The 14192-nt window shown below is 43.2% G+C and overlaps 1 protein-coding gene and 1 long non-coding RNA gene across 12 annotated transcripts in view; one reads left to right on the forward strand and one right to left on the reverse strand.

The window, feature by feature from the left end:
- Positions 1-14192, forward strand: part of IQSEC1 (IQ motif and Sec7 domain ArfGEF 1) — a 353788-nt gene that overhangs the window by 212058 nt on the left and 127538 nt on the right. Inside the window, exon 1 of one of the 11 annotated variants that reach the window (XM_042880459.1) lies at positions 1422-2168. The exons of 9 other annotated variants lie outside the window; for them this stretch is intronic. In XM_042880459.1, coding sequence (XP_042736393.1) covers positions 2092-2168 — 77 coding nt within the window. In that variant the 5' untranslated portion in view covers positions 1422-2091. Of the gene's footprint in view, positions 1-1421; positions 2169-13331; positions 13543-14192 lie in introns of those variants that run through there. One more of the 11 variants, XM_042880460.1, reaches the window with a different exon arrangement.
- LOC122185016 lies at positions 1506-7830 on the reverse strand. Its single transcript, XR_006180698.1, has 2 exons — positions 7368-7830; positions 1506-2159 (listed from the first exon to the last, which is right to left on the reverse strand). It is a non-coding gene; the product is annotated as an uncharacterized LOC122185016 (long non-coding RNA).

The following is a 14192-nucleotide window of genomic DNA, read 5'->3' on the forward strand; positions in this document are numbered from 1 at the left end:
CCCCTTCAAATAAAACTGTCCCTTTAAAGCATAGGCCTATATTAGGGATGGAACACTGGGTTGGAAGATTTTGATATGAAAATGTAACATTTAGCTTGATGCTATCACTTTCTGGAAAACCGCCAAGCTACTGAAGCCCAGGAGAATGAGAGAGCAGGAAGAAAAGCAGGCTGGAAATCTCATGGTGTGTGTTATATTGTTAGCGGGCTGGCTTATTAAATGCAAGCAGTTGTTTTCTTGGGAATCACTTCAACAGTGTTCTGCTGGTGTGAAAGAAATCCCAGCAAGCCAAGCAAGGGCTGGGGGTTGTTTTTAAGGGAATGTTTTTTAAGATTTTTTTTTTTAAAGATGCAAATGAAATGCGCTTCTTTCTTTTCCTGCTAGGTGTTTCTTTGTGATCAATTCATTCCCACCACCCATCCTGTACAGTCTGTTTCAAGGGAAGTACAAGAAGTTGTGACATGCAAATGTTTGAAGGTTGTTGCCTAAGCGTAACATATCTGAGTAGGGATCAGTGGCTTCTTTAAAGTAAAGAAGCAGCTAACTTACAGTTTCATTTCAACTACCCTTCCACAACTGTGTTTCAGGGTACTGCAAGGTGCCTGTGGTACTAAATGGTGACAGTGAGTAAAGGCAGACCCAAAGGGCCCCGAATTACTGCCCTGCGTGGGCCTGCGGGGCTCAGATGTGCCTGCACTCTTGGTGGGACTCTGGTTAAGCCTCAGCATTTCGGTTGTCTTCTTTTTAAACAGCATAAAGATGGTAAAAACGAAGAAAGCACAACAGAAGAGATGTTTAGTTCTGTTTCATATGTTTCCTTGGGTTTTGCCCTTGGTTCTGTTGTTATTTGTGTAGAATTCCTTCCCTCTACTGATAGTGAGCAGTACCCCCAGTGGCTCCTATTGATGACTTTCAAACCTCACCCAAACTGTACTTTCAGGAAAGGTGATTCTGGCAGAGCGACGGGCATATGACCTGGTCAGTGTCCAGCAGGGCTCGTGTGCTTTGCTTTGCTTCTGAAGCCATTCCCGTCCGTAAGCCCTGCGTGAGCTCCTGCCCGGGCACCCCGCGAGGAGAGAACCTGCTGTGGGCTCTAAGGGAACGGAAAGGTGGGAGAATCGGCTGGGTATTCTACTGAAGACAGAACAGCAGTTTGGACAGCCGTCTCTTCAGAACAAAAGCTCAGTGCTTTTAGCACGTCTGGCCGGAGATTCTAAATGCAAGCCAAGTGCCCGCTGGGCCGAGGCTGCCCGCTGCTGGGGGCGCGCTGCGCTGCCGCTGCCCGGCAACGCGCCCCCCGGGCTGCTGCGCCGGGCGCTGCTGCGCGCTGAGAGCAGCGCGGTGCGGAGGGGGAGATGGGGGGGGGGGTCTCCAAGGGGGGAGGGTCGGCGCTTCGGGTTTGGGGGCTGGTTTTGGTCTTTTTTTCCCCGTCATAAGGAGCCCACAGTTCTCATAGGTGCTGGCAGACAACGGGGCTGGTGTGGTTTACACGGGAGGAGCTGATGTGCGGAGTTGTGTGCTGCTTTATTTGACCAACAACAACAACAACAAAAAAAGGAGCGGGGGGACTGCCGTTCCCGTGTGATGGGATCATAGCGCTGCTGTGATTACAGGCAGTTGTGAGGTTGATTGAGATAATTGCTTGTCTTCTCATAAGTTCTGCAAGCTCTCAGGATGCTTTGCAAAGATCCTTTTGCAGCCTTAGCTGGAACGCAGACGCGTTATTTGTCCGGAGGGCCATCCGAGTGGCCTAAAATAGCCAAAAGGAGAAGCGGGATTTGTGTGTAACAGCAGCTAGCCGGTGGCATCGGACACTTTGGGGAAGATAAACTGCAGTGGGGATCAAAGAGCGTCTGCGAGCCGTAGCCTTTGTGCGCTGCCTCTTTGTATCGAAGTGGGTGCTGTGCCGTGCAGGTGCTGTGCCATGTGCGCCGGCTGCCGCACCGCCAGCACTTAGAAACGCTTGTGAGCAGCAATAAGGGGAGCGGTGCATTGCGTTGGGTTGAAGTCATTCACATCAAAACAAAAAGAAGACTCGTGGTGTTAAAATCTAGCTGCAGGATCCGCTTGCTGCAGTACAGTTCTTTGAAAATGCTGAAGTTAAAGGCCTTCTGCTTGGATTACTGGCAGTTCCTGTGTCTCCAGCCTCTCCACGGCTTCTATAAAAGGTAAGAAAACGTTAACTCAGACATTCCTTTCAGGACTGTGTAGCCGCACACGATGCCCTCGGAGCTTTTACTTACTGTGCTGCTCTGCTGCCGAAAGGCAGATGTACTCGGGAAAAGGGAGTGGTAGGGAATTAATCAGAACTTGTGACAAAGGTTGTAAAGCTGCCTTTTTATTGCTTTCATTATCAGCCACTTTTGTCTCTGCTTGCAGATGTGAAAGGTGAGGATGCTGTTTGGTTTCACCATTTACTTTGAGTCGAATCACCTCAGTTAAGACTCGATTGGTACTTTACTCTTTGATACTTAATCCTTAGGCACAGTAGCTTGTGTTGTGTACTTTACAGACAACCGCAAATAGCACCGAGATGAATTGAAATGTCATGGAAATTTACATAATGCAAAGATCCTTTTTTTTTTTTTTTTTTCCAGAGATATTTAGTAATATAATAGTTCATCTTTCATTTCCCTCTTGGTGTAAAGTGCACATCACAGTCATTCAGAGCAATGGGCGCTTCACTGAGGCGGGCCTGATGTACAGCCTAAATGATTGATGGTGAATAGGGATCGTAAAGAATAGCACTGGATGTCAGATGCTTTCAGCTTGCCTATTTAATGGAACAGCAAAATAAGCAATTCCATTTAACGTGTCCCTGAACTTAGATCACTGTTTTTTAATCTAAACTTCTGTTTTCTTACTCTTGATTTACACTACCAATGGCAATTGTATGTCTCTGAATTTTCTGGGGGGAAAAGTGGAGAGATTTTCATTGTTAACAAAACCCATGCAATTTAAAACAGGATTCTGTTCTTGTTATGTACACTTTGTGGTCTGACTATCTATTGTCAGCCTACAGAAAGTGCTTTGTACTAAATGCTAATTGCAGTTGAATTTTTCATGCAGTGACTGGAGGCTGGAAAAGGGAACCATTCCAACCTTTTTCAAGGTTTAAGGGGTGCCCCCACTTTCTGGCATTGAGTAATATAGGACCTTCATCTGTGACCATTGGCTGCTGAAGTTTCAAAGGATAGCTTTATTCTATTACAGCTTTTCACAAGTTTCATTTTTAGGCCAAAAAAAGTTCCAACCTATTCCCAGCCCACTGTGTATTTTCCTCGCTGAGAATCCATGTAAAATAAGAAACATAGGCAGACGGTTTTGGTGCAAGCAAATACAACTAAACTTAAGCTTTATGTCTTGGATTCCTGGCGACCTCCCATCTTTGTTGCAAATGATTTACCCTAGGGTTATTCTGCATCTCCTAATGGAAACCTCTGCAGTACCTAAGGACTTTCCATTTGCATCCTTCCAGACAGTAATTTGTTTATTATCAAACCTTGCACGCATCTGAACTCTCCTCCTGGAGTGCGTTTGTATGAACAGAAGTAAAAAGAGCCTAAGCATGTAAATATCAGATAGAAGTACTTTATTCTTGTCATGTGTTCTTGTCAGGAAAGGGGAATTGAAGTTTCAACTTTCTCACATTTTAAACAAAATAACTTCTTGATTAAGGCAGAATGACAAATGAGTGAGGAAAGCAAGTGGTACAGAATGAATAAAGAAACAAAATGCAAGAAAGACCACTTACAAAAAAAAGAAAAAAAGAAGTAAAGAAAAAAAGCACTTTCTTTAGACTTACTTTGAATTAGTTTCTGCCAGCAGTTGTAAGCTGTCTAAAAGACTCTTGGAGAAGAGCCAAAATGGTTTTTGTGTACATGTATATACATTTTCCTTTTTTATGTATGAAATAAGATAACCAAAATAGGACTCAATGGACAGTTCCTTCGTGTGAGGCTTACTTGTTGAATGGTTAGTATTACGTAGGGTTCTTGCCTGCCCTCTGTTTCACCTGGATGAAGGGGAAAGCAAGTGCCAGAGAGTTCAGACATCTCTGCATGACGTTCCTTCTGCCACCAGCGTCACCTGGAATTGGCCACAGCTTCACGTGCAGAGGTGCAGTGCCAGGTCAGGGAAGTGCCTGGGTGCCAAGGAAGCAGTACTGAGCACCAAGGCCTTCGCAATGTGCAAGTGGTGGTATGACAGCAGGTGACTTCAGGGCAGGCGTGGGGAGGCTGTGCAAGAGCCCTCTCAAGGCGCATTGCTGCTGCTGCGGGATGCCTCTGCCCTGTGAGCTGTGCCTGTCACTCCTCATGCACTCACCCAGCCCAGCGGGGCACAGCCAGCCAGCATGGCAAGCAGTGGGACTGCTCTTCTGTTCGCTTTTGTGGCCTGTCTGAGGAGAGCATGGCTTCTATTTTCAGTTGTACTCAATGGTGAGAACTAAGGTAAATGCTTCTTGTCAGTTCAGAAGCTCCGTGGTATGCTACTGTATTTCAGAAGTTGAGTTGTGGTTTTGGATTTTGTTACTCAGGGATGTCTTATGGGATCAAGCCTGTTGCCTGAATCAGACAGCTGAGTGGATGCCAGTACAGGGTCTGCTCTCCATGCACCTGGCTGGGAAGGTCTTCCTCAGCTCCCTGAGAGCAAGGCTGTGGAGAGGAGGGCTGTCCCTGCTGCCCAGATCTGGGAGCACAGAAAGGTACAGGACAAGAGTGTCCCTCCCTGTGCTTGCAGTGCCTGCTGGGACGTGGCAAGAGTGCAGCAATTCTGGAGGACGGGACAGGGTAGAAACAGAACAATTTTTGCCTACTGAGGTGCCAGTTTCTTAATGCAGCCAGGTACTCAAAGCAGAAATGCAATTCCAAAACTCTGTTCCAAGCTGTGCGTGTGACATTCCTGACAAGAAACCCATTTGAGGGCAGACACCCATCCCAGGGCTTCTGTGCAGTTTTCAGTCCCTTGTAAGAATGAATTCAGTCAGGTATATTTTCTGAGCATGGGGAAAGTGAGAGATAGGACAAAACAAACTGTGCTTTTAGCCTACTTCTTAACTTTGGCTGTGGCTTCCCTAGCCAGGGCATGGCATATTCACAAACCAAAATTCAGCCCAGCTAACTGTGCCACTGCCTCCAAGCTCACATACCTGAGCAAACAGACTGCTTTATCCAAGGGACAGCAGATTGCGTAGAGCAAGCTGGGACATTGAGGTAGAACCAGTATGGAAATGATTGGTAATCCGTTAATTTAAGGAAATCAAATTTCAGCTCTTTGTCTTTAGCAGTGACTGTGTGTTGGTCAGTGCTATAGCCCCTCACATGCTGGGCTTTGGTATCCTTTGAATACAAATACTAGAAGTGTGGAGATGAATTTCTATAGTAGATTAAGTGTAAGATGAACAAATCACTGTAGGGTTGCTGTGTGATTTTGAGGATGGATGTCTCGTGCTTACTTGGAGAATTATTATAAAACCACGTGACTTCAGATTTAACGTGTGGAAGTGAAGATTTCTGTAGCTGGGAGATGCATCGTGCTGTGCTTCTGCCAGCTGGTGTGTAATGGCCCGTGTGGGAAATTGTTGCTGCTAGCATTGCATCAAAGAGAAAGCATAAGGTGAGAAGAATTGTCTGCCAGTGAAGATGATTGCAACCTGTACTTTGGGAGGGGGAGTTTTTTCTCAGGATTCTCCTCTCGCTTCTTGCAATACTCTTTAAAGATGAGGACATATTTAAAAAAAAAAAAAAAAAAAAAAAATCATTTTTAAAAATGACCTCTTCATTTCCTTTTTTCTTTTTTACAATTTGCTCACCCCAAAGGAGGCAGGAGTCCCTTATAGAGCAGTCGGGTGTTTCCAGCAAGCCTTTGATTGCAGCCACCCCAATGGACTCAGGTCAGGAGGGATGGCAGGTTGTTTGAAGCTGGAATTGTTTCTGATGGTCTCCAGTTGGGGCAGGCAGTGCCAGCATTGTGATTCAGGATAGACTGAATCATGTGCTTAAGCCCATCTCCAGGCAAGAGCAGGTCTATATTTTGGTGCATGATTCAGTCCCACTAGGATGTTTCAGTGATGATTATAAGAGAAAACACTTTCATAACTTTCCGTGGCAGGCGCAGCTTATTGCTGCTATACCAGAATGTCAGAAAGTAACTGAGTCTCAGAAGCTGCTTAAGCCCCTCTAATATCAAGCATCAAGCTCTGCGGGGCTCCTGCAGTTCTGGGCTCATCCTCTTTGTTATTCTGTTATCCAACACAAATTTGTAGTGTTTGAAGCCGTTAAATGAATTGCCAGTCCTGATTTAGATGCAGTTCCAACGGTGGCGTATGTGCTTTAAGTGATCTATGTCAGGATTGTCTTCTAGGTACTTTGTCAAAAAGAATTATTTAAAAAAAAGTGCTTTGATAGTCTTTGTTCCTCACCTCTGGTGTTGACAGCGTGGACTCTGCCTATAGATGATGTGGGATGGCTTCAATGTGTCAGACAATGCGGCTGTTGGGATGCAAGGAGCAGGGCTGCCTCCTTTAAGTAAAGCACAGCATAAACGACAGACACCTGTCTCAGTGGTCATGTGCTACTACTTAGGTAAAGGGAATGCTATTTTTAAATCCATTATTTGAAATAAGATTTGATAAAGGCTGTTGATACGTTATTTACTTATTGTGATCTTACATCCCTGGAAACAATAGCTGTACAGTAGTGACAAATCTCACCAACAGCGAGCAAGAAAAATAAATCTTTGGATTCTTGTTCATGAGAACAAGGATTTCTTTTGTTCACACTGACAGCGATGTCAGCTGGTTTGCTTTACTTCTGGCTCTCATTTGAACTATGAGCTCCTCTGCAATCTGTCTTGAACCAAGTCATAGCAGAGTTGTGGGATAAGTAACTGAAGTTGTCTTGAACTTGCATTTGGAGTTCACCATATATGTTGTTAGAAACAAATAGTTGCTTCCGCTTGACAGTGACTTCATCCAGAGCAGGACTGAGTCATAGTGCCTATAGCACAGCTCTCCCAGGAGGCTGATGCTGGCAGTGTTTATGCAATCACAGAGCAGCTGAGAGCACACAATTCTCTCCTCCTCTTTATCCCCCAAACCCAACATCCTCCTGAAGCACAGCCAGCAAAAGGCACAGATTGCAGCATTCCCATATTCAGCATAAAAATGATGAAAAGAAAGCCATTGAGTAAATAAATAAAATATAAAAATGCCTTGTCTACACTCAGGGAAGTAGTGATTTCAAGCCAATAAATTAAAACACCCCAAATACTATTTAGTGTGGTTGTACCCTTCATTTCAATGCAATTAATGCTACCACGTGTCTGACAGTGATCACGAAAGTGTTCGAACTGCTTTGCCCACGTACCTTCTATTCAAACTCCTGGCTTTTCTTAGCTCTCTGGGATGCTCTTCTTTCCTATGCAGTGGACAGCCATCTTTCGGAATCCCTTGCCTTTCCATGCCCTGACTTCACTGAAGTCTACTGTGGGTCTTTAGTGCTGCTGATCGCCAAAAATCCTGTGCAAATACAAAGGGCTGTGTGTCTCCTGTCACCACTGCTGTAACTGATAATGTGCACTGTGGAATGGAGATGGCTCCTTGCATGTGTGCCTTTTCTCTGCCTCTGCAGTAAGTGGTGGAGCATTGGTCTTTTCCAATGCATTTTTCAGCCAGGACCCAACTCAGAGTGATCACGTTCTGCATTCTTCACATTTGTGTGGATTTCTACCTTCCACAATCCGAGATTTGTGTCAGGACTTTGAAGAACCTCGGTGTGTGGTGTGCTGGGACTCCTGCAGATGTGCTGTTGGCGATGTCTGCCATTTAGCTGTGCCCCTTGAGAGCCTGCTGTGTGCCAGGCTTTTCTCTTTCAGTGTCTGGTCTCTACTGTGTTTAAATGCATCTGATGGATGGGCAGACCCTGGGGCTGTCACATTTTAATTGTGCATTTGGCTATGAGCCTACATGAATTGGAAGCTTTCTGAGCTTCCTTTGATAGTCTTCCAAGATTAAGTCACAGAAAAGGGTGTTGGGAGTGTGGTGGAGGCCTGGGCACACGAGGAATCTGTTCATAGCTGCAGCTGGAAGGGTGCTGGAGGGCTCTTGGGCAGCACAGGCCTGCCAGCTTGTTGGGCTGAGATGCCCTTTAGCAAAATGCCAAAGCCGTGCTGACTTTGTTCCACAGAAGGATTGGTACGTGTCCGTCACTGCTGTGAACTCCTAGAAGACATGGTGCTTTGTGTGCCCTTAGGAACGTCTGAGAAATTGGAATAGGAGGCTTAAATGCAAGGAAAGAAAATCCAGTGAAGGCAAAGGAAGAAATGTAGTCATTGTATTATATCTAAATCCCTTCCCCTATTAAAGGAAAACGTTGTCTTGTTACAGATTAAGAGTTTAAAGATATCCAGAGTTGCCCAAGAAGTCGGACTGCTTTTTATTATTACAAAATAAAATAAAATGGAGACTCCTTTAACTCCTTAATTGGTAATAACTGTTGTATAAAGGCAGCTCTACCTAAGTTAAAAATAAATCTGGAATTCTCCTGACAACCAGGAACGGTTGCTAACTTCAGCACTCACCATTTCCTTTTGTTAAATGCCCTGTAAATATAATCTACTTAATAATAGAAATGCTGTTAAATTCTATTTTCTGATCATTTTGTCTCAGTAGAAACTTCAGGAAAATGAGCAAATGCCTTCTTCACTCATGAAGACTTCAATATGCTTTTTCCCCTCTTCTTTGGAATGTTGTATTAACCTCATACAGTTAAGGCAGTAAGGTGACCTTAGCTGTAGACATGTCATGTGGAAAGTGACGCATGCATCCGGTGAACGGGACTTTATCCAGAAGCAGATCACCCAGGACAGATCTGCTCAGTTTCTCTGAGCCCTTCCCCATGACTTGTGTGATGGAGGCTTGGCTCGCTCAACTCACCTCCCTATTTGAACACTGCTTGTTGTGCAGACTTCTGTGCAAAGCAGGAATGAATCTGAGGAGACAGGGAGAATAACAGAATGTGAGCCTCCAAATTAAGCATCGCCTTTCTATTAATATCATTCTATCACACCACACACAGCTTCTAAAGGAATCTTAGCTCTAGCATTTTCAAATAGCATTTCATGTACCCTGTTACATCTTTGCTTGGAGCAGCTTTTTTTTCAAGTGTAAAAACATATTTATATATAAAAATCTTCCAATGCTTATTCATTTCTGTCCATTTCTTCCCTACCCTTCTCCAGTAACATTTTTCCTTAACTACTGTGCTTTATCCTGTTGAAACCTATTAGTGACTGGGTTTTTAGCAATAAAAACCATTGAAAGTACCATAGTATTGTTACTAAAACATTTGGTAGGTGCTTGAAAGTGCCAAGCTGTGAGAACTTCTAGTGAGTTTATTTCCAGTAGGTTTGGGATGGTGTCCTTCCAATTGCTTTGATTTCCCTGCTCCAATTGCTTTGATTTCCCTGCTCCAGCTGTGGGCACTCAGCAAAACAAAGCCAGTGTGTCTGTCTCAGCTCTTTCAGGTGGTCTTGGTGCAAGCTCACCTGCATCTGCAGTTTCAGGTCCTGCTCAATAGCAGCTGGGGCAATGGAGAAGTAGGCAGCCCTTCATGCTGGCTTTGCAAGACGCAGCACTGCCTGTGGGAGGGGCAGGGACAGCACAGTGCAGATGCATCTTGGCTGCCTCAGCTGTTGGGTGAGCTTTTGTAAGCCACCTGGGAAAGCTGGTATCACAGTGCTATCTTTGTCTGAATTACCAACTGTCAAAATTACAGGTTTCTTCCTTAAAAGATATGTGTATTTTATAAAGCTTGGAATTATTTTACCTGTTTTACCTGTTACAGTGAAGCTCAATTCCAAGAGGGTTGGTATGCCCACTCGGTGCATAAATATGGAAGTAAGCTTGTGGGAAAACCAAGGCACAACACAGCCATCTGATGCAGGGGAAAGCACTTCATTAATCCACTGAAAATAAAACATTTAAAGTAATGAGTGGCCTTGGAAAGGCCAATGTACTTAAAGTGGGAATGCAGCAGAGCCACTCTTTTCAGCTTCCTGTTGCAACTTAGTAGTTTGGAGACAGCTGAGAGGAGACACTGATAGCAGGACACTGCTATGGGTGAGGGTTTTGCTGTAGATGATTGCAAGCAAGACTAATTCAGTAAAGGTTTCCAGGGAGTATCATGGGAAGGGAAAAATAAATCAAATTAAGAATATCTGTTTGGGGAGTTCTGCTTCGTACTACGCATGGTTCCATGCACAGTGCGACTGGGTGGATGCAGTGATGTCCTATGAATGGAATCTGTTGTTTCATTTCAAGGGAAAGAGATAACTGAAGTTTTTATTACCACACCCAAAGAGGAATAATAAACCAGCCAGGCAGCATCTGTCTCCAAATAGCCCTTGTTACCAGCCCACAGTCTGCGTTGGCTGCGATTGCTTGGCCAAATGTGTGAGTATAGGAGAAAATTGTCGCTGGAATCATTACAATAGATTATGATTGTTGTACAAAATGGAAAATCCGTGTCAAAAGCAGACATGATGCCAAAACGCCCCTGCGGTGCTGGGGCTCATCTTGACTTGTCCTACAGTAAAAGCAAACAAGGCTTCAAAGAAGTGAATTCATTTGATATGCTAATCTACGTCTTGTTTCAGGCATGGTAATGTCCCTGTGAACAAAGGAAAAGAACAGCTCAGATGAAAGGGATGTACTGTCTGTCTTACTGCCGCTAGAAAAGTTCTTCCATTCCCAAATAAGACTTTCCTTAATAGTAAGAAGTAGTTATTAGTCAATTTCTTCTTTAGTATCTGCTCTGTTCCCTCTGTGCTAATCGTACTATGAAGGTGATGTTTTCTGAAAAGGCAGCCCATCAGAGAGACAGAATGAGCCATAGGCTTTAGCTAATCACCATTCTCCACATCTGTGTACATACAGAAATCGTCTGCTATGGCTGATAACATTACACCTGCAGTTGGTCAAATCTAGTGCTGCTCTCCTTGCTCTCATGATGCCTTACAGCATTCCTCTCCAATATCATTTCCAGCAGCATTTCACAGCAATCTTTTCCTCATGTTTACACCAGGATAAACAGCAATTATCTGCAACCAAGAATTAATTGTAGAACCAAAGCACTAGATTTGTCAGCTTGTTTCATAGTTTGCACAGTGCTCAGCGTTTTTTGGATGTATATTATTTTGTCTTTGCGGGTTGCCTATCCGTTCTAAATAATTCCAAATTTGAGCTTCCTATTCCCTGCAGAGTAAATGCTTGCTTGGAGGAGGACTAGCTTGATTTGCCTAGGTCGCATTGGGAATTAGTGAACAAACCCAGCTGAAACACTGCTGTCTCATAGAACTATCCATGTGATCAAGCTGCAGCAATCATTTAAAAGAACAAAAAAAGCAAAACATCAGCTGCATCTCAGCTTTGTCTGATGATACTCTCATGTCACTTTAATTCATTTGGTCACTGGACATACATAAAAATTCTAGAAACTTGAATGAAGCAGGTAATTAATACTCTTGTATTTAAAAAGCTCTTGTAGATCTGAGTATGATATTTGCCTTTATTTATTTCTTAGAGACAGATAAAATCATATTTCTGTGGATGCTGGTAGTGTCAAAATGTTACAATTCAGTATGAATCAATGAATGCATAGTACAAGCACAGCAATTACTCTGATGTGTGAAATAAATGCTTAAGCGGGTATAGTTGACACTACTAGCATGTGTGATACTTTTATGCTACTCTGAAAATAACTTCTGTTAGTTTAATACTAAAGACATAATAGGCTTGTTTATACTAAATTAATTACTCCAAGAGTGCATCAAGAGTAAGAAGTACTTTTCTTGCACTGCTTCTCTCATATTTGCAAGTTAGTGATTGGATTCAGCTGGTCTGCAGAACTTGTGTGGCTTTTCTCCATCATTTAAGTCTATCTCACTGATTATGTCAAGAACAGATCTCTAAGTTTTTTGATGTGATTTTTTCTCTATTAAGTCTACTGATGTAAAATGTGCAATATGCTGTGCAACTTTTTCTAACTTTTTTACGAGCTGTCAGTAACTTATTCCTGGAATTGTTGTCAGAAAATCACTGAAACAGAGCCTATTTCAGCCTAGTGGTACTGGCCATGAGATCCTAGATAAAATGGTTTTGTACAGAATGAAGTTATGCAACAGAAAACAGGCATTTAATTACAAAAGCGTCTGGTTCTATCAAGAAGTAGCATGAACTTAGTTTCTTGCCTAATTAAGTTTTATAATATAAACACACATTTGATTTCTTTGATCTAGAAGAAGCCCTGAAAACTGTGCTATTGACCTCTGAGACAAATGCGGTCTGGTGGGCTGAGCTCAGGAAGTTGTCATGTCATAGCAACAACACTGACTGACTGGGTGGTCTTGAAGAACTGGGGCCGAATTTCAAGGACTCATCCTTCAGTGAATAAAAGATAGCAATGCTAATAACAAAAATAATAATTCTATCAGGGTGATTCCAGATGTGTCTGTTGAGGCTTAAATTCAGTTGAAAGTGTTGGTGATAAATGAAGTGCACTTCAACTTAATCCGCCAAAACCAAGGGCAAAATTATTCGCGCTGGTACTTTTTATTTAAGCTGGATGTTTAATATTGCTCATAAATGCCTATCATCACTGAGAAATTGTGCAGTGTCAAGTATGCGATTTGGGATCTTTCTGAAGACTATACTATATGTTGACATGAAGAAAAATCCAGTTGCCACATACCTATCTATGAGGTTTCAGTGCAGTAAGACAATGCTACGTACATGGTGAATAAGTTTGGGGGTTTTAAATCAGGTTTTGTCATTTTATTTTTGATGTAATTTCTAGGCTGGATCATGAATGTCACAGCTGACATTCACCACTGAAAATCATAGCAGTTCAAACACAGCTTTGGAAAATGACTCATTACTTCTTTTGGCACTCCAAAGTTTATTACAGTACACAAGAAATTTTGCAAACAGTTGGGAATTTATTCAGCCTCCGCGATATGATGTAGTGTGTGTTTGGTGTGTCTTACAGCTCCAGTAAGTGGCTTGCAAAGGCCCTGGTGCCGGACTGGTTTCATTTTTGTTTTTTCTTTTTTCAAGTGGAGTAATTTATAATAACTTTGTGTAGATGCTTCATAGGTAGATTTTGCTTTCTTGACAACTTGGAGCAATATTATATGTAGCTTTCTGAACAGCTTCAAATAATCGTCTCTGGCTTTCGAATAATGTAAACAAGGAGTCTCGTAAATCATGAAGAAAGGAGTAATTTGAGACTTCAGATGAGGAGAGCTGGCTTCTCTCTGAGTTCATCTGAGTGGAAGTCAGAGGAATCACTTGGAAATCGTGAATCAGAGCTTGGCTGCTGCGTGAACCTTGGACTTAACTTTGTCGTGTGCTGCTAAACTTCTTTCTTACATTACTTGGAATCCTTTTAAATTTGCAAACACTTCAGAGAAGGTCATGAAGGGAGATGGCAGTGCAATGTGGAATCTGATGTGGAAATACTGCATTTCTGTCAGGACAATCAGGTACAGTAGGAATATTTAAAACTTTACTTTGTGGTAAGTTTCTGAGAGCTGCATGCGTTAATGATGGTCTCTCCCCTGTTTGTATTATTTTCCCTGTGCAGTTAACTCTGCATAGTCTGAGATGATTGCTAAGGTGGCTTTGGTATGTCCTTATAGTAAAGTTCTGAAAGGAAAAAAGCAGGGTTATTGAAAGTAATCTTCAAGAAAAGTGGAGTTCTCATGGTTTCAGTTTTGGAAATACTTCTGTCTCATTTGCATGCAGATAAAATCTGGGATGTAAAAAAAGAAAAGCACCAACACCTTACTTTCATGAATATTTGCCCGTTGTTATCTTTAATTCGTTGTATCTCCCAAATCTGGAGATGCAGGCTGTGTGTTTAGCACACCGTGAGCGTCGTTTGCTTCAGACGGATGAGAAGCGGGGAGAAAAGGCGGCGGCTTTTATGGCAGAAAAGTCTCTCAAGTTTCAAATGTCTCTAAGCTGGTGTGGTGCTAGAAGCCTACCTGCATGCCTCATGTGAAAGCACAGCCGACACGGACGAGATGACAGGCTGGGGCTGCCGTGCATCACCGGGCACATTCCTGGAGCGCTGGTGTTTGACAAGCTGCGTGCTCCCTGCCAAGCGCAGTTGCTGTAGATTGCAGCAGAG

The sequence above is a fragment of the Lagopus leucura genome, unplaced genomic scaffold (assembly GCF_019238085.1).
Source record: "Lagopus leucura isolate 7727_CA_CO unplaced genomic scaffold, USGS_WTPT01 Super-Scaffold_100026, whole genome shotgun sequence".
NCBI lineage: Eukaryota > Metazoa > Chordata > Aves > Galliformes > Phasianidae > Lagopus > Lagopus leucura.